Source organism: Phodopus roborovskii, unplaced genomic scaffold, assembly GCF_943737965.1.
Source record: "Phodopus roborovskii unplaced genomic scaffold, PHOROB, whole genome shotgun sequence".
NCBI lineage: Eukaryota > Metazoa > Chordata > Mammalia > Rodentia > Cricetidae > Phodopus > Phodopus roborovskii.
Window position 1 is genome coordinate 644299 of NW_026125576.1, and position 20906 is coordinate 665204.

General features: G+C 45.5%; 1 protein-coding gene across 1 annotated transcript in view; it reads left to right on the forward strand.

The window, feature by feature from the left end:
• The first annotated feature begins 19624 nt into the window (after positions 1-19624).
• Positions 19625-20906, forward strand: part of Galnt15 (polypeptide N-acetylgalactosaminyltransferase 15) — a 36639-nt gene continuing 35357 nt past the window's right edge. Inside the window, exon 1 of the mRNA XM_051177856.1 lies at positions 19625-20277. Coding sequence (XP_051033813.1) covers positions 19637-20277 — 641 coding nt within the window. The 5' untranslated portion in view covers positions 19625-19636. The remainder of the gene's footprint in view (positions 20278-20906) is intronic.

The following is a 20906-nucleotide window of genomic DNA, read 5'->3' on the forward strand; positions in this document are numbered from 1 at the left end:
CATTTCTTCAGCACCCCTTAAATTTAGCCTTAAAACAATGTCACTAAGAGCACATAATATTGAGGATCACTTGGGAGGGACAGTAGCTGCAGTGTCAGACAGCTAGTCACTGGACTGAACTCATGGTAATCTCACGTGTCTGGCAATTGATAATGGCTGTCTTCTGGGTCTGTGGAGCTTTTTAATGGAACACAATTTGGTGGCTGAGTTCCCAGGGTAGATTTCTTGGGGAGTGAGATATAAACCAAATTGCTTCATGATCTAGATTCAGCCGCACAATGTCACTCCTGCCATAATCTATCAAGAATACACTTATGAAGTTCTGATAAGACAGTGGCCAAATTGGGAACAGCATGTAGGATCAAAAGTATGCTGTGGTGATTTTGAGAAAATACCTTCCAAGTGTCTGTGAGAAAGTTAAGACCTCAGGAGAAGGATCAGGGTCCTAGAGAGTGGGTAGGAGTGGTCAGGCGAAGGAATGGTGAAAGGAACATTCTAGATAGTGGGTCCAGGCTTAGAAGGTGCTTGGCTCTAGGAATAATTGTAAAGAAGCCCATGTAGCTGCAGACACTTCCAAGTGTCCAGTGGGGCCCCTCAAACTGGTGCTGGTAGTTGACTGGGATCTCAGCAGTGGCTAGGTGAGGCATCACTTCAAAATTTTCTTCATTTGCATATTTGGTATTTTGAGAAGTTTCCTAGCTGAGGCTAGAGCAGCAGGACTCTTAATGTATCTCTCTCTGCGTCTCTCTCCCTCCCTCTCTCATTCTCTATTCCTATTTTGTGCTGTCTCTCTCTCTCTCTCCCCATCTGTGCTCTCTCCCCTCTCTCTCTCTCTCTCTCCTCTCTCTCTCTGTCTGTCTTGATCTTGCTCTCTATCATTGTATAGTCTGTCAGTGGAGCCATCCAGTATGGCAGCTCTTATGTGGTGAGACTTGTCATGAGGTGGCTGATGGCTTCCAGAGTATCCCAACACAATCCAGGGGAATATGCATGGACTTTTCTAATTAGACACTTAAATATCTGGCACTGCCATTGCTGTCATGTGATGCTCATCTGGGCAGTCACAGATGCCCACCCACTTTCATTCAGAAGTCATAGATTTCTTGATAGTAGGACTATGATGTCCACACAATCAAGGGTGTCAAGCTCTCTTGGTTCTTTTCTCTTTCTGACATTTGCTGTGTTATTTGTTTGTTTGAGACATGATCTCATGATATAACTCAGACTGGCTTCAAAACTGAGATCCTCCTGCCTCAGCTTTCCAAGTGCTAGGATTACAGATGTGCACTTAGTATGTCTTTGGTGTGTGTGTGTGTGTGTGTGCATGCATGTTCATGTGTATGTAGAGGCCAGAGGATAACCTTTGGGGTCATTTCTCAGTCACTGTTACCCTTTTTAGTTGATTGAGACAAAGTTTCTCACTCATCTGGAACTTGCTAAATGATCTAGTCTAGGTGTCCAGTGAGCCTAGGGATCCTCCTGTTCCCACTTCCCCACTACTGGGATTACAAATGCACACTACCATGCCCAGCTTTGTTCTTCAGATAGCTTCCAGGGATTGAATGCAGTCTTCGAATTTGTTGGGCAAGCACATTACAGCTGTAGCACCTCTCCAGTTCTGGTGTGTCACTTCTAAATACACTCAATGGTCATTGAAATTTATGCTTTAAATTTCATCCCCCCCCCCACCTTTTTGATTTTGCTTTTAGATCATGACTATTAAACTGAGGTTGCTTTTTCACAACAAACTTTGACAGCTAAAAATCTCACCTCCTGAGATGCACAGTGATCATGGGGCTTGTCTCTCAGAAGATGGCAAGCCAAGAACTGGAAGAATTAGCCAGAAAACATGTTTTTAAAAACCTCATTTTTTTTTTTTGGCTAGGTGGAAAGAAAAAAAAAAACCCACACAGATGACTCATCAGTTGAAATAAAATCCTTCATCTCTGAAAAAAGTGTTTTTTTTTTCAAGAAAAGAAAGTGTCTTTATTTTTTTTTTAAGGTTTTCCCCTTTTCACCAGGCCACATAATATTTGGTAATCCTTTTCTCAGAGTAATCACTTCATCTCCATGGAAACTGACAGCTGGCTTCAACTTCAGAGCTCTTGCTTGAAGTCCTGAGTGAGTTCAGACACCCTCATCTACACCAACATGGTACTTTCTTTCCTTCCTTCTATTTGGTTATCAGCCTGTTCTTCCAAAGACCCTAGAATGGGATGGAGCACTAAAGAGATCATTTAAAAACAGTGTCCAGGTACAAATGAGCATGGCAGGTCTGTTGTCCTTTAAGGGCTCAGGCACACACCACTCAATCTATCGTGAAGCCAGCCCTCCACACAGGAGTCCTTATTCTTCTTTTTTCTATCTGTCCTTCCTTCCTGAGCCTATAATTCTGAAAGGAAGCGACATGAATGATTGCTAGTCCATGAAAACAAACATCGCACACAGCTGCTCATGTCTGCTTAGAAGCCCAAAAACATCTCCTTGCTGGAAAACAGAAATGCAGAAGTTCTACTCATTTCTGTTCTAGAATGAAGCACGCAGGGAAAAACCAAATCCTGTGTGAGACTCAGGCCTTCCTAATCAAGAGGGTGTTTAAGAGGGACACAGCAAAAGGGAGCTAGCTAGGAGCCAGAGGGATTCTGACAACAGCTCTTGCTTTTGTTCAAGACAAGAGTGGGGCTGAATTTAAAGTGACCAGCTCCTATGCACTGAGCTACACCACACTCCATGTGTTTCAGCCCTAACGTACGTTTGGTCTGTGCTTGTGATGGACTTCTTGGAGATACTGAGGTGGGATGGAATTGTAACTGCCAAGCTCTTGCTTTGGGAATAGTATGCTCTTGAAAGAGAAGGCAGAAAATGTGTTCTCTAGCTTTCTCCTCCTCCCCTTCCCCAATCTGCTCTCCCCTCTTTTTCCCCCTTATACTTCACACCTTACGGTGAGGACACAGTGGTAAGGCAGCTATCTATAAGCCAGGGGGAGGTGCTTATGGCGAGCTGATCATCCTGGTGTCTTGATCTTGGACTCACATCTTCTAGAGCGTGAGAACACATTTCCCTTACTTGCAACTCCTAGTCTCAGCAGCTTACTCTGACCCAGGGGACACAGTTTCCTGGGACTCTGAAATTTCTGAGATACTAAATTTCTAGTTTTCCAATCTAGAAGATCCTGGGAACATAGGAACAAGTGATATTAGGATGGAATCTCCCTTCAGAAAAAGTCTAAAAGTTGAGGAAAAAATTCAAAAAGTTTCATGGCCTTCATTGTTAATCCTAACAGACATTGACTTTCTTGTACAATTACTTTTACTGTTCAAAACTTTGAATATTCTTTTTATTTACACACACATGTGTGTATTCATTTGAGAACTATGCATTTTTGGAAATGCATAGACATTGGCAGTTCTTCATCCTGGTCAGTTTTGGCTTCCTTTGCATTCTTAAAAATGCAGCTCTGAGGCAGGTATAGTGGTTTGTAACTGTAATCCTAGCACTCAGGAGGCAGAGGCAGGAAGACTGGAAATTTGGAGCTAGTGTGGGCTAGATAGCAAGATTCCATACTAAAAATCACATCAAACAGATCCATAGGGGAAAGAGTGACCTTTCCCTAGGCCTGACATGAAAACTTAAACATTCTTTTGCAAAATGAATCAGTCAATCTTGGAATTGTAGATTGTAGCAAACTCTGGAAATATGATGTCTAATAGTGAAAACAACCCAGAAAATTTTGGCACATCATAGTATTATTATAATGTAATTATCATTTTGTAGCATTTAATATTATGCAACTAAAGGTAGTGCCATCCTGGAGACAATTACAGCAATACAGAAAATGCTGGAGCTTTAGGAAAGTATCAAATACACAATAAGAAGTAAAGGTAAATACACATGAACTCACCTGCTAGGAAGGACTGTGTGCAAGTTTTCTTGATTTTTTTCAAATGATATTGCTCATTATTTCAATAAAAAATGCTAAAAATGAAAGTTTAAAGCTGGAGAAAGCTGCACATGATTGTAATGTGATGCCAGTTATGGACAATTATGATCAATGTGATCCTGAAACCACATTGCTAAAGACATTTCCTCTGGCCATCACCCCTCCACTCTGAAGGCTATGAGCCCTGGTGTCACTGGTTTTATGGTACAGGGTGACTGCATTGAGGAAAAGCTGGATCCTGTCATGATGGGTAGATTTGGGGCAGTGGGCTTCTAAAGGTTTATGAAGACACAAGAGACCTCAACTCTCAGAACCAGGAGTAGGGATGCTAGTGTTGCTGTGGGCAGGCTCCTATGTAGGCACTTGGTTGGACGGCCATGAGTTCCATCTGCCCACTCCTGACTTCATGGCACCAATCCTAGTACCATATATCTTATTTAGCTGACTCCAACACAACATTGGGCCATAGTGGTAAATATGCAGTCACCAGACCCCTAACTGGGACCCCAGGCTCATACCCTATGCCAGCTACCTCCCATGCACTCAGAGCATCCCTGTCTAAGCTGGCCTAGGGCCTCTTTTACCAGGAGCTGCACGGCGCCTGGCTGTTCTGTGGAGGATAGACCTTTGCCTCCCCACCCTTTGGAAGAAACTACAAAAACAAAGCCTGAGCCAGCTTCAGTCTAAGAGGATTGTTTTCACCCATCTCCAATACTGTGCAGCTTTTTGGGTAGAAGACAGGTGATGAAAACTTCATGAGGCTTCCCAGAGGCACCACACAGCCAGTTAGCACCTGCTGGCTCTGGCCTCACTTGGCACCACTTTCTTTTCCATGGAAGCTTATGTTTTTTATATTTGTTCATCTTCTAAGTGCAAGTATTTACAAACAGACCTAATTGGTACTCCTAAAAGCATTCCTTCCCTTTGAGTCCTGCCTTCATCTCTGTTCAATGAGTCAATCATACTCTATTTTCTATGTTGGTGCCTTCTTGGTGGTTTTGCAAAGTCATGCATTGCTCATAGGTCATATTTTACATTTCTTTATAGCCTGGCTGCTAACTTAGTGAATAACATTGAACCAATGGCTTTTGGCAATGTGGAACTAGCTCAGCAGAAAAATGTACAAACAAAGTATGGTTTGTACCGGAATATTTCTCCATTTTAAAAAAGAATGAACCACTGACATGTATCTATGCAACAATATAGATGACTCTCCAAAGTAATTCCATTGGATGAAAATGAGAGAAACCCATCTGACATGTAGGAGCACAGACTGCCTGTTTCCATTTCCAAAGCTTTGGAGCCACTGATACTAACCCACATGATACAGGCTTGTTGTGGACTGTGTGTGTGTTTGCTCTCAAATTCATATGTTGAACCCCAGTCCCCAATGAGAGTCAAACCTCCAGGTTCTAAAGGAGTAACTGAATTAACAGATGTCATAAGGGTGGCACCCTGCTCCAATGGGATTGGTGTCCTTATTCAAAGTAACACTGGGAAGCTCACACTCAGTCTTCTTCATTTCATCATCATGATGGTTACTCTCAATCACCTACTAGACTATGAGAGTCTGGGCCTCTGGACACACCTGTGAGGATATATTTTGATTAGGTTAATAGAGACAAGACCTGTCCACTATGCATGTGTCATTCCCTGGGCTAGGATCCTGGACTATATAAAAAGGAGACAACAAACTGAACAACAGCATTCATTCCTCTCCCTCTGCTTCTGACTGTAGCTGCAACTCAGTCATCTGCCCCATGCTCCTGTCTCCATACTTTTGCTGCCACAATGGACTGACTGTTCCCTGGAACTGTGAGCCAAAACCCTTCTTTCCTGGAGCTGTGTTTGTCAAGGTGTTCATTACAGCAACAGAATAGTAACTAAGACAAAATACTATGTGAGGATGGAGAGAGGAGGGTCTTCTGCAAGAAGCAAAGAGATCAGCCCTGAGTAAACTGGCTGACCAAAGATTTGACCTTTGAATTTTAGCTATTAGAACTGTGGCATTTTGCTATGAAAGTGTGAATAAACCAAATTAAAGTAAGGTCAGAATAATAGTGTTTTAGTCAGTTCAGGCAGCTTCAACAGAAATGCAATGGACTAAAGGCCAAGTCATAGGCATATCTGTGCCTAGTGATGGCTCTTCGACTGGTTTGTAGATCAAAGTGCTCTTGTTGGAAGGGGGCATGCTTTTGTTCCTTCTTATTTTTTTTAAGAATACACATCACATTTTGGAGATCTACCTTCATGACCTCTTTTAACCCTAATTACTCTCAGGATCCCTACATCAAACACCATCCAGCTGGAGACCAGGGCTCTAATGTACAAGTCCTGGAGGAAAAATGTCAGTAGTGAGTGGCTGCATAGGGCTAGTAGGTGACATGTTTACTGACTGGACTGGGGACTTTGTAGAGTGATATAAATTTTCTGTATCTTGGTGGCTGAAGAATTTTCTTTTTGCAGAATACACAAAAACTCAAAGTGGCATGTGGGAGATTATGCATTTTATAATATGTGTAAAGTTGCACCTCACTAAAGAACCAAAATAAAAGTCTGTTGGAGAGAATAACCATTTCCTCCCCTCCTCATTTTTCTCTATCAGTTTGGGAAGGTTTATCAAGTACAGCATAGGCTCTGGCATCCCAGGCATAGCAAGGGCTTGGGGGCTTGGGATCAGCAGCCCCACTTTGTGGGTATTTGGGAGACTTTCCAACTCCAAAAACAGTTTCTGGAAATTCTGAGATTACAGCCATGGAGTCAGATTGTGCCAAATGCTAACAGCTCATTAGGGGGACTCAGGCACTAAGGAAATAGCATTAACTCCTTCATGTTTCCATGAAGGCAGCTGTGACCGGTTCCTCTGAGAACCAGCTAGAGCCTAGATCTGCTCAGCTGCTGGCCAATTCCACCTGGAGAAACAGGAGATGGGAAAGCCAGTGCAGAGCGTCTTTGCTTTCATCTGTGGTTCTGACCTTATGGATGCCCTGTACTTGGGCAAATCAGGCAGAGGATGACTTATTCTGTCCTTCTGCAAGGACTGTTCTGGATGGTGCAGCATTTAAGGGGTGTTGGCACCTTGAAATAAAAATAAGAACCTTCCTCAGGTGGTTCACATTCCTTTCTTTCCAGGACTTTGTCAAAAATGACCAGATGCAGTTAGACAGCACAAAAGCTTTGTGACTGGAGATAGGCAAGGGATGGGGGCATATGTGCTCTCCTTTGGGGACACCAAACACCACAAAAAAAACTTTATAACTTATTTTTATGAATCACTATGTGTGGCATGTGATATGTGGCATGCGTATCTTTTACTGCTCTCTCGTGCCTTAGCAGACATTATTAATAGATCACAGCCTAATCATCACTGAGCCCAGTTCTGGAATCAATAATATGCTGATCTTGCTGGTATGAGCTCAAGGGAGCCAATTATTATTTTTTTCTTTTTTGTTAGCCAGTTGTTAAATATATTAAAAGTTTATTTGTGAGGTTATGCTTAAACAAATTATACCAAAATATAATGGCTACCCCAAGTTACTTGTTCTTTTTTTTTTTACTTTACAATTATCTATCTCCCCAAACTTGATTACTTTTGTATAACTGAATTGCTATAGATTGGTTAATGCACATTTCTTCCCAATCCCAAGTTCAAAGTCAGTGGCCTGAAATAAGCAACAATGAAGCATGGCAGTATTGACATCACTCATGGAATCAGCAAAATGTTACAATTCAATGCATTTCCACACCATTTGCTCTCAGAGAGAAGTCTGTCAATCAAGTCCCTGCAAGCTATGAGAGAGGCAGGGAGTGTCACCTTTCCACAGAACACTAGGCGGGAGGGGTGCAGGTTGAAGAACTAGATCCAGCCATGCTTGAAGTTGGCTTTGCTGTCCTTAGACTAATGTGAGACTTGCTGAGGGGTTCATTTTAATAGTATCAGGTGCTATATTGACCAGCATCTTGGCCCGGGAGGATGGGGGTTTTCTCTGGCATCTTCTGAGCTGGTGCCAGAAATAGTCAGCCAGGGACACCAAGCCATTCAAACCCAGGGGCAAGGATGTAGAATTCCAGCAGCAGTGAGCAGAGGGTGGGCCGTGGTGTGTGTGTGTATGTGTGTGTGTGTGTGTGTGTGTGTGTGTGTGTGTGTGTGTGTTGGTCCTGAGCAGGTTGCTAGCCAGGAATGAAGCCCCAGAGTTGGAGGGGTTCCTCCCAGGCCACTTGACCTAGATGCTTGCAGCAGATGGCTTGACAGCCCTGTTTCCAGGAATCATAGCAGAGAGATTTTCCCTTCACTGTTGGCTGTGAACCACTCCACAGGGGTGTCCCTGACAATGTGGGTGGAAAGGGGGGATCATAGGTCTCTCCCAGCCGACAACTTCCTACTTTCTCAGCTTCTTCTCTTTTCCTTTCCTTTTCAACTGTTTGTTTAACTGAAGAACCTGCTTCTGTAAACACCAGTGCATGTCTCCTTCTGCGCCACAGCTCTCAGGAACTTCTAATCTGCAGATCTGGCATGTTATCCCTGAACATTTGCAGGAGTATGTCCAGGGCCGAACCTGGGAACTGGCTAAGCCTGTGAACCCAGTGGCTAAACACCGGGATGCAGCCCCCGTGGTGTTGCCAATCAAACCAGAATCAGGTGCAGAAACTTCACATGTAGCACCCTAGATGTCAATTTTTCAAGAGATTTCCTCCACTCTCCAATCAATCCAATATGGTCAAGATGTTCTCACAACACCTCTGTCATATCAGCCATCAGGATGCATGGCTACCTGTATACAAACTGGGGACTTTCAAATGACCTACCAGGAGCTGGCCCAGGCTGAATCTGAAATTTTCCACCTGCCAGGTATTTAGAGAGGACACTGTGTAAACTCCAGGAGGTGAAAAGGTGAGAAGGACAGAAGGACAGTCTCCTCTCTGCCCTCCCCACCCCTGGGGGACGGGGGCTAATCTTTGAGCACTCACATATTCATCTTCTCCCCATCAACTTAGATTTTATACCATCAGTAACAGATTCTTTCTCCAGTGCCTCTCCACCTTGAAGGGCAGTTGAGAGTGGATGAGCTCAAGCCTAGTCATGTTTCTCAGTGGTAACAGAAGCCATGAGGCCATTCTGGGTCAAGGAATCAGGTTGGTGGGTCTAAGCAGGCAGGGCTCACAGGTTTGGAGAGCCATTTAGAGCAGTCCCTTAGGACCAGAGAAACTCACACACAGACAGCTTGCTTTCTACCCTGGCGTTGAATTTCTAGCACCCGATGCAGTAATCAGCCCACCACTAATAACCAATAACCCAGCCACCTTCCCCAGCTGACTGCAACTCCAGAAATGGACACGGCAGCATCACAAGGTGGATGTTTAAAGGCACCAGCCGATCTTTATTCACCTCATGCCTCTGCTCTGGATTTCCCACGTACATATGGACTGGTTTCTTTACAAGTTGCTAGGTCTGGGATACTCACTTTCTATACTATCATGATGGTTAATATTGATTATAAACCTGATAAGACCTAGAACAATCTAGAAGATAGACCTCTGGGCATGTCTGTGAGGGAGTTTCTACATCGAGCAGGCTGCACCATTCCATTGGGTGGGATCTCAGACTGCATAGAAGGGGGAAGTCAGCCGAGCACCAAATCTCTCTCTGCTTGCCAATTCTGGATGCAATGTGAGCAGCTGCCTCCCACTTCTGCCACCAAGCCTTCCTCATTGTAATGTACTGTAACCTCAAACTGTGAGGCAAAATACCCCTTGCTTCCATAAGTAGCTTTTGTTGAGTGTTTTGTCACAACAATAGAAGAAGTAATTAATACAACCACAAATGGATTTTCCTGTACCAATATGGCAGCCACAGAGCACCAAGACCCATGGAGAGCTGGTTGACTTTGTGATATGTTAATGAGCTGGACAGATTCTCAGAATTTATTTCCTGTATGTTTTCCATCAGTTGTGGAGTGAGGATTGTTTTCATTATCTCTGATATATGAAAGGTGTCTTAGTGAGGGTTCCTATTGCTGTGATGAACCATCTTGACCAAAGCAAGTTGGGGAAGAAAGGGTTTATTCAGCTTAAAGTAACTTCAGCATTGCTGGTCTTCATCAAAGGAAGTCAGGACAGAAACTCAAACAGGGCAAGAAGCTGGAGGAGGCAGGAGCTGATGCGAGAAGCCATGGAGGGGAGATGCTTACTGGCTTGCTCAGCCTGCTTCCTTAGAAGCAAGTTCCTAGAACCTAGGACCACCAATCCAGGGATGGCAGTACCCACAGTGGTCTGGGCCCTCCCCCACCAATCACTAATTAAGAAGAAGTCTTACAGTGGATCTTATGGAGGCATTTTCTCAATTGAGGTTCCATTCTCTCTGATTTTAGCTTGTGTCAAGTTGACATAAAACTAGCCAGGACAAAAGAACTTCCCAGATTCTACAGAGTTCTCAAATAAGACTAAAAGCAGAGGTGTTGGCAATGTATGGTGGTGCACAACCTTGACCCAGCTCACAGGAAGCAGAGGCAGGAGGATCGAGTTTGAGACAAGCAGTCTACATAATAAGACCCTATCTCAAAACACATTAGGAAACAAATAAACAGACAAATGGATGCAGCTCAGGGGCTAGGGTCATAGCTCAGATGGCACAGTGCTTGCCTAGTATTCACCAAGTCCCAAGTTTGATCACTAGTACTGCACGGTCTTCATGCATGAAATCTCAACACTTGATAGGTAGATGGAGGCAGGAAGACCCAAAGGTCACCCTCAAACCCTCACAAGTTCTCAGGAATCCTGGCTTCTGGAAATCCACCCCAGGGCATTAGATGGTTTAAGCATAGGCAAGCCTAGTCACACTGGCCAGGTGGTTGCAAATCACACTGAAGAAAGCTGCACTGGGTATGGCAAGGAGCTTTGGACTTTAACCTACAGATTCCACAACACTTGCCTCAGGATGGGTCAAGACTTAGATCCTCAGGCATGCTACAAGCCAGAGAGCTCTGCCAACCTTTGAGATAAGATGCAGGAGAGACCCTCAGAGGTAGGTGAGCAGAGGTGACAGCCACTGAAGCACACGCGTGTCACGTGTCACGGGTGTTGATGCACCTCACTGGCAGGAAGGGGGCCGTGCTTGCTCTATCTTTCTGGTTGTTCTCCAGCATTCTTCTCCCACAGTTGTGGGCCATGTGCCTCAGTTTCTTTAGCATGCCTGTTCCACTGTCAGAAGCAACAGGAGTTAACATGGATGTAGTCTTCCTTCATGCACTCTACTTTGGGCTTATGTGTATCTCCACTGCGTATCATCCATCTGTCTTTCCCAAGAGTCTACCCTGTAGGTGAAAGATTGAGAGGCAGACTATTCTCAGCTATTCAGTGGCTAGCTGGTTGTTTCAAGAATTTCTTCCCTGGGGAGACATAAACATCTTATATCCCATGCACATAAGATCCCAGTGACAAACAAATGTAGGAGCCCACCACCTTTCACCCTGAGAAACCAATTAAGCTTTGTTGTGGAATAGTACTTTAATGTGTTACAATTGTTTATTCTGTGTAATATAACTTTAACTATGCAAAGTGTATTGCATTTACTTATGTTTCATTTGTTTAACTATGTAAAGACATGCTGCTGTTTTACCTTGCCTGCCTAAAGCATCTGATTGGTCTAATAAAAAGCTGGATAGCCAATAGCTAGGCAGTAGAGGAATAGGCAGGACTGGTGAGCAGAGAGACTAAGTAGGAGGAGGAATTTGGTCTCAAGAGAGAAGAGAGAATGAGGAAGAAAAAGAGAGGGACACCCAGGGCCAGCCAGCCATGCAGCCGCAAGCCAGCCATGCGACACAGAGGAAGCAGTGAAAAGGACATACAGAATGAAAGAGAGGTAAAAAGCTCTGAGGCAAAATGTACATGTAGACGAAACAGGCTAAATTAAGTTCTAAGAACCAGCAAGAAATGAGCCTAAGGTAAGGCTAAGCATTCATAACTAATATTAACTCTCTGTGTCATGATTTGGGAGCTGGTTGGCAGCCAAACAGAAAGCCTACTACATTTATTTTGTTATTGTTGTTGTTTTTATGGTGAAAACCTGTGAGCTCAGAGAATTAGAGTAGCAACTGGCTAACTTTCACTCTTAGCTGGGGTCTCAGGAAGCCTCTCTCCTTCCAACCAAAAGCTACACTCCTCCTTGCTACTTCTTGTCAACTACTTGCCAACCCCACCTATCTGAGTCCAGGTTAATTTTATTTAATTAACACAAATGCAGCACATCTTTACATATTTAAACAGATACAGCATAAACAAATGTAACACATCTTTGTCTAGTTAAACAAATAGTCCACAACAAACCTTAGATATGAGGTGGGAGGTGGGAGGTGGGAGGGCTGGCAGTGCTGTAGCTGACCCTAAAGCAGTTGCAGTGAGAAGATTTCACCCAGTGAGAATGACGACTTCCTGCATAGATAGAACCCCTCTCCCTTAACTGTCTCCCAGCCTATACATACTCTAGCAACTCCTACGATTTAGAAGTCACATGCAATTAAGGCAGAATTGCATTTAAATGGTTTGGAGGAGGTACTAGAATTTCAGGTGAAGGTCAAAGAGCCTCTATACCCCTCTTTTCTGCAGGAACTGTCAACAGTTGGCATGCAGCATAGATTGTTGCAAGCAGGCACAGCTGACCCAATAAAGATGGTAGCTGTTTGCTTGAAGGACCATATTCTACAACACTGGTGGTGCATATCAGCAGCAACTAGATGAACAGCCCAATAAGCTTGGCCAATTTTTCACAAGAAGGAAGGCACCAACAACATACCAGAGACTCCCATGAGTCATGAAGAACAATGTTCCTTGGACATCTCATGAGCCTTGAAGGATGTGGGGTGGCTGCAGCATCTCTCTCTCCATTTAGCACTAGGGTCAATCCAGCTGATCTGGCTGGCTAGGCAGGTATATCCTTCTTTCCTCACCACTCTAGGTGTATTCCTCCTGAAGCTGTGTGCTTCATTGAAAATGATGACCCTCTCTAATAAGGATGGTTAATTTCAGGTCAAGTGTATACAAGTAGATACACTCTTTGGATAGTACTTCCGAATAAGCTCCCATAATAATTGAGGCAGCTGCTGAAGTGCTCAGAGAACACCCTGACAACTCCCGGTGAACACATGCAGAAGTTTCTCTCAGGTGGCAATTCAAAGCTGTAGCGTAAGAGCCTCATTGACATCAATGGACACTGCCCAACCCCAACTTACACTGCTGCTAACAGCACTGAGAGGTCCCTTTTCCTGTGTAGTTGAGTGGACTGTATTTAAACTATTTAAACTTTTCAATAGTTTAGCTAGTCTGTATCTAGCTGTTCTTATCCATTGATTTTTTTTTCTTCTTCTTCTCACTAGTGCCAATACCACATGCTTTAGTTAGCAGTTACAGTTTGGACTTAAGTACCTGCCCAAACGCCCAAAACCCATGTGTTTGATGCTGGATCTCCAGCATGATAGAATGAGGAGATCAGGGAATCTCTGAGAGGTGGAGCCCACAGGTTATTGGGGTGTGCCCTTGAGGGAGGTAACAAGGAAACTTGGTCCCATCTTCTTCCTCCTCTTTCTTGTGCCTCAACCAGGAGATCTGCAGTTTTCATCTGCCATGTTGTATTGTTTCAACACAGGCCCAAAATAGTGGCCAACTACTCACAGACTAATATCTGAGACCACAAGATAACACGAACATTATCTCTTTATAAGTTAATTATCCCAGACATTTGTTACAGGTTAACATGAGGTATTGAGGTAGAGGGATTTCTTACTTCCATCTCCATGGTTAGTGTATCTTCTTTATTATTTTGCACTTGTGGATGAATTGGAGACTAGCTCCCTGGGACCTGTGAAAAAATGAATTGAAGTTTTGAATACGATGATGTGAGTTCGTAGATGAAGCTGAAGGGAGCATACATTTTTGGTTCTCTCTCTTTCTGGGATCCAGCTGCATCTTTCCAGGCTCGCTGTTCCTTCAGTAACGTGCTTGCCACTCCCCATAAATTTCACAAAATTTATTACCAGATATCTTAAAATTGTTTTTCTTTTTTGGATGTGGTTTTTCACTTACCAGATTGGTAAAGAGCTAAGAGGTTAATAATACTTTCTTCTGGTGATATTATGGGGAAACAAGAATTTTTGAGTGCATTTAAATTAATGTGAAGTCTGATAAGGGCCTCAGAGAGTCCATCCCATGTCACCCCTAGCCTGGAGGGCTAGGATGGCCAGCTGACATTCTTGTTTACACATAGATGCCTCACCTCAGTCTTAGCCTTCATCTTGCAGGGTTTCTCCTTGCCCCAAATGCCCCCCCCCCCGAGAGGACACCAGTTATATTGGACTAAAAATGCTCCTGATTCCATTTTATCTGTCATTCAAAGGTGTGCATGTCCTGGGAAGATCCTATCCCAGGTCCAGAGGAAGGGGTAAATTCTCCATGTCTAAGAGGGCAAGATTCAACCCATCTCAGGAACAAAGTAGGGTGGGGGAACAGATGGGAGCCTCCTGACCAATGATGGAGGAAAGGACAGGGGGTGAAGTTCCAGACCCTAGTGCCCCAGGGAGTTCAAGCAGGGCAGCCCTGAGGTGCTGGGCAACAAGGAGCCCCAATGAGTCTCCTGTTTCTGGGACCAGGAAGAACAGGTGACTAGAAGGCTTCTTGTTGTCTATTTGTGGAATCCATGGCTTTGTTAGTTTTAATTCTGGGGGACAGTGGAAGAAGGGTTAATAGTTTTATTTCTAGGGGGTCACTGAAAGGAGGATTCTGGCTGTAAGAGAACAGAAGCCAAGGCCAGTGAAAACACACTGCTGGTGTCTGGAGATGAAAGGAGGAAGCATGTGTGGGAAACAAAGTGATATCCAAGCCAGGAGCTAGGAGCAGGCAGAGCAGAGATGGCAGGTCCTTGGAGCCTGAGCAGAAAGCTTCCTGCTCCCTCTAATCTAGAGTGATGCTGAGAAGTCTAGACCATGGGACCCCTTTAACACTGTGCAGTGATGCCTTGGCAGGAGCCCTGAGGATCCATTAAAGTGAATGTCCTAGGATCTTAGAGGGATCTGAACCTGCGATGGCTCATCAGTGACTAAGGAGCCCAGTGACTGAGTCTGGTGACTAAGCTCCTTGGTGGCAGACACACCAGCACTGTCTGTTGCATTCCTGAGCATCTACAAGCAGCTGGAACACCACAAGAATTTTCTGAGTTTACTGTCTATTTTGAAGAATCTAAGAATCAAGCCTTAAAATGTTAGCCCCTGATTATGGGCTATATGAAACCATGTGGAGCTTATCTCAACCCCAGAGTGCAAGAAGACACACAGATGTCATATTACTTGGATCATAATGGCCATATGATTGCCTCCACATTCATTCACTAAATCTCTATGAAGCAATTTTTCTATATAGGTTTAATGACAAATTTTCTATATAGGTTTTATGTATATGCGCGTGTGTGTGTGTGTGTGTGTGTGTGTGTGTGTGTGTGTGTGTATGTGTGTGTGTGTATTTATTTGGTCATTTGGAAAACAGTTGAAACAAACCAACTGCCAGCATTGATGAGCATACATCTCATATTTAACCTGTCAGATGTTGAGGGATCCGTATCTCCCAAGAAAGAAAAGGGAAGGAGCTGGGGAACGCTGTGCTCGGGCAGAGGGCTTTGCATGTAGAAAAGAGGGCCTGGGAAACTCTGATACACACACACACACACACACACACACACACACACACACACACACACACAGAAACATGGAAATAAAATAGTGAAACTTAAGACCGTATGGCTGCATTTCTGAGGAAAGGGACCTCACAGCAGTTTGGCCAAGGAAGTAGATAAAGAAGGCCCTCAGCTGGGAAGTTTAGTGAGTTTGAAGTGAGCATGGCAGGAGAGGAGTGGGTGACAGCTCTGTCCCAGAAGATGATGACACTACCCTCTGAGTTTTCCAATTTAAAACCTTTGGTTGTATTATCCTTGTCAACTTCAACATGTCTCAGAAATTCTGGGCTCCTGGCCTGTTGAACTTGAAGGACATACAGGCTTCCCTGCTCCCACCCAACTCTGACAATCTTTGATTGGAGACTTGAAGACCAAGGTAAACCAAGCATTCTGAAGTCTGGGCACTGGATTAGAACTGGGTTATTGTGGAAACATCTGCATATAGCCCGTTGCATGAGAGGGAGGAAGGGAGGAAAGCACACACACACACACACACACACACACACACACACACACACACACGCACAGAGAGAGAGAGAGAGAGAGAGAGAGAGAGAGAAGAGAGAGAGAAGCAATTGATTCAAAAGTAGAAACATTTTTACCTGAAAATTTAAAGCTAACATTCTAAGATCAAAAGCAAAACAGAGAACAATGGTCAAGTTTGCTTCAAGAATACCCCAGTGGCAATTTACTTGCATCATGTCTACAGCTCACTGCAACAGTCAGCTACCCTTCACCAAACATTGGTCCCCAAACCAGAGACCTCTCAGCGTTCCTCATCTCCGTAATGGTTAACATTGTCATCTTGACCTAATCTGCAATCATCTGAAAAGAGAATTTCAGTGAGGAGTTGTCTGTGTTGGGTTGGGCTGGGGAAGGTCTATGGGAGGCTGTCTTAACTAATTGATGTGCAAAGACCCAGCCAGTGGTGGGTGGCACCATTCCCTAACCAGGAGGTGCTGAATGAATTTTGTAAGAGTGAATATATCTAACTTAGTATGGGCAAACAAGCATGTATGCATTAATTTTTCTCTTGACAATGGCTGTCACAGGACTGCTTGAAGTTCTTGCCTTGATATCCCCACCATGATGGACTGTAACCTGGAACTATAAATTTAAATAAACCCCTTTCTCCCAAAGCTGCTGCTTCTTCTCCTCCTCTTCCTCCTCCTTCTCCTTCTTCTTTTTGTTTTTTGTTTTGTTTTGTTTTTTGAGACAGGGTTTCTCTGTATTGCTTTGGAGCCTGTCCTGAAACTAGCTCTATAGGCCAGGTTGGCTTCAAACTCACAGAGATCCATCTGCCTCTGCCTCCCGAGTGCTGGGATTAAAGGTTGAGCCACCAACACCTGCCCCTTCCCACCCAGCTGCTTTCTATCAAGCTATTTTATCATAGCAACAGAAATGAAGCTAGAACAATCCCTTCTCTGTTATCTGGACATGCCCTCAGAGGCCTTGGATCTTACCCTTGTTTACCATCTCCATGTGACCCAGTATGCAGTATCACTTTGCAAGCTGGGCCTCTCTGCTACCATCCAGGAAGCCGAGTGAACATGTATCCCATAGCCAATACTTTATCTTCCCTTTGCCTTCTGCCAGACATTGCCAGTGTCACCTGTCCCCAGAAAAGCCATTGCTATTCATCTCCTTCCACCTGCCCCCTGCCTTCTTCACTCAGTTGTTGGTGACTTCAATCTTTTGACATCTCATGGAACCCTTCGATGACTTGTCTCTCTCTCATATACTAACTAGACTTGTTAGCACACATTAGAGGTTCTTTCTTAAAATCCATCTGTCCCTGTATGTTCTCTTCATGTTCTCTTCATCTCTGCTGATGTCATTTTGAGCTTCACCAGTGATCAGTGTCTCTGCCTCTGTCCTTTGTCATCTCAGCCCGACAGTCAGAGTGATCTAGTTAAAACCCAAGTTAGACCGTCCTTCTGCCCACAGGCCTCCAAGGGCTCTCATCTCACTCAGAGGGAAAGCCAGGGTTTCTTCCATGCCGTATTGAGATGGCCTTCCTCATTCCTCACCCCTGCCCACTGTCACCTCCTATCGCTCTTCTTTCTACCCTGCTTCACCTCCATGGTCCTCAATTCCCGTTGTGTTCTACCTACCATCATGTTCCACTTCTTGGGACTTGAAACGTTCCCCAGGGGAGGGGAAGGTTCAGAAAGGAAACAAGAGGTCAGGTGTCTGGGAAAGTGGAATCTTGGAAGATTTTCAGAGGCCTCCCTCCTGCTTTCGAGAGGGCTCCCCTGGGAAAAGAGACTGGCCTGCAGAGCTGCAGGTTTGCTGAACCCGAGGAGCTGCCTGCACATTGTGCAGAGAACTCAGGGTCTCAGCTTTCATAAACCATCGCTGGCTTATGTTGGGGTGAGCTTCTCAGTGGTGCAGCTGCTTTTCTGCATTATCCCCCTCCTGTAAGCCCTGACCCATACACTTGCTGCTAACTCCAATAACCACTGAGTGACCCACCAAACTGACCTTTAGTGCAGTCATTACTTTGGTCTGTTGTGAGTACCTTTTCTAGGGTGAGTGACTCCCATTGCTCCAAACTCCCTCTCATTGGCCCACCTCCTTTGCACCCCACCTCCCCTCAGGCTCCACCCCCTATTGTGGGCCATCCCCCATTGACCCTCCTGCAGTTAAGCTCCATTTCCCATTTTACCGCACTGCTTCCCAGCATGCCCCATCTCCTAGCATGCCATACTTCTCAAGCCCTGCTTCAGCATCTCCCATCATGCGCCCTCTCCCATCATGCTCTGTCCCTCACATTGCGTTTGGCCTGCTCTGTTCTGGCCACGCTGGCTCTTGGCTGTTCCACACACCAGGCCTACCCCTCGAAGAACCTCACCTCTGTTATTTCTTCTGCCCAGCTCTCCTCCTCACAAACCTGCTGGCTCTTCTAGGAAAACTGCAGTGGCACTTAAGATTGATTTTTTCAGCCCAAAGCCCATATTCCCCAGCTCCCATCTCTATCTCTTTTGTTGTTGTTGTTTTTCCCTTGGCCTTTGACATAGTGGGGCCCACTGCATCCTGTATTGAATCATCTCTTCACCCCCTCATCATCACGTAAGTATCACGAGATTCTAGCTCGGCACTCTTCATGCTATACACCTGGTCCAGGGAACAGTTTGGGGGCATACAGTAACCGTAACCACTCATTACACGTGTGTGAGCTGAATGGAGTTTGAAGACTGAAAAAGCTTGCAGCATGCCTCTCTGTCAGCCTCCAAGTGCTCCATGGGATCTAGGCGGGCAGACTTACAGGGGCCCCCCCACTTTAAGAAAGGAAAGGCTAGTGGGCCTAGGAAGGAGCACAACATAGCTGGGACTGCTGTGGGAGGCTGAAGGTGCCAACAGTCAGCTGGCTCCTGGCATCTGCGTCACCTTGGCAGCCTGTTGAGCTAGGAGGGAATTCACCTTCCTGCTCCTCTGGGTGGGGAGAGGGTGCCTCCCTATGAATGAGGCTCCAATCTGAACTCCTGGGAGGATGCTGTTTTGAACTAGCTCTTGGAGTGATGCTGTGTGGTTGTACAAAGCCTGGAACAGTGAGGGCATTAGGACCAGGAGTGAGACGGATGCTTGGCTCCTGTTGTGTCTGGCAGAGGGCTCAAGCAGAGCTGTAGCTATGTGTGGAAAGAAATCGGGCAGTGCTGGCCCAGGGGCTTTACATCTGTTGTTCTGACCTGGCTTGACTGAATCCCCAGCAACTTGCCCCAGACATCCCATAGAACCTGAGCATCCGTACAGAGGTGGGAAGAAACATGGCACTAACTACCAGAGCAGAATGGGCAAGAGCAGAGTGAAAGGGAGCAAACAACACAGCTGGAGAATCCTTTCACAAGACAACAAAATCCAGAGTGGATCCGGGGGCTCCTGGGGTTTTCTGGTTCCGAGGGAAGTGGGTCTTACAAATGCTCTTGGCAAATGTCAGATGGGATAAAAGGAGAAGGCGACTGACAAAAAGCCACTCTGCTGGAATGAATAGTCCAGGTTCAATGACAAGCTCGAAGGTCCCTGGAGCACAAGGAGGAAGCAAACCTCATCAGGACCTGTTGCTCTGGGCAAGTGGCTGCGACATGCTCCTGAGGAAGCGACCCAGGAATGGACGCTGCAGGCTTCAGTTCCTCCTGCTCTTCCTGACACTGGGATGTGTCCTGATGATGGTGACCATGCTGCATCCCCCCCCTCCCACCTTGCACCAGACTGCCACAGTCCAGGCCAGCAAACACAGTTCTAACACTGGGTATCGCCTGGATTTTGGGGACTCCCAGGAATGGGTTCTGGAGGCTGAGGATGAGAGCGAGGAGTACAGCTTCTTGGACGGTCTGCCGCCCTTCATCTCCCTGCAGGAGGATCAACTGCTGGTGGCTGTGGCTTCACCCAGGGCTAGGAAGAATCAGAGCCAGGGCAGGAGACACCAAGGCAGCTACCAGTTCATCAGACACCCCAGCAGGAGGCGGGATGAGGAAGCTCACGAGATGGATTGGAGAACAGAGAACAATGGGGAGGAATCAGAGGAGGGGAGGATCCCACTCAGCCTGGACTCAGATGGCCTCAACAAGGTACTCAGTGCCCGCTGGCCCCTGAGGAGAGTCCTGCCTGAGGTCCGGCACCCAATGTAAGTAAGGCCTGCATTCCCTTCTCTGGTCTAAGTGTGTGATTCAATGATAGCAAAGGCAGGGGTGCTCACTATCCATAGTCTGCCTCTCCTATCCTTGGGATAGTACTCCCTGAGATGTAGTCCTTGGGCCTTGCTGATGGAGTGCTAGAACTGAAGATTCTCAAGTCCCATCTCAGTCAGAAACCCCTGATCCAAGATCTGCCACTAACAAGTCCCAAAGGAAAGATCTCACTCCTTCACTCTCTTCCTAGTCCTGGGTTCTAGTCCCACTGCTCATCTCCCTGGGTTACAGGGTTTTATTAGGGAGATGGAAGTAGAAGTTCTTTAGGGCACCTTCCAGTTCTCATGTTGGAAGTTTTGTTTACCATACTGGTTTATTTTTAGTGTTTCCTTGCTCTGGGATCAAAGCAGCAACTGATAAGGCTGCAAGAAATGCTTCTGAACTTCTGGTTTAAATCTAAGCTTTCCGTGTGCAACCCAGAAAGTCTTACACAGTCCTCTGCATTATGCTAGTTGAGCTTCGTGCCTGGTTGTACAGTGAAAGTAAGGGACAGAGAGGCCCCATGGCTTGCCTACTGTCACACAGCAGATAAGCATCAAAGTAGGAATTTGGATTCAAGGATTTA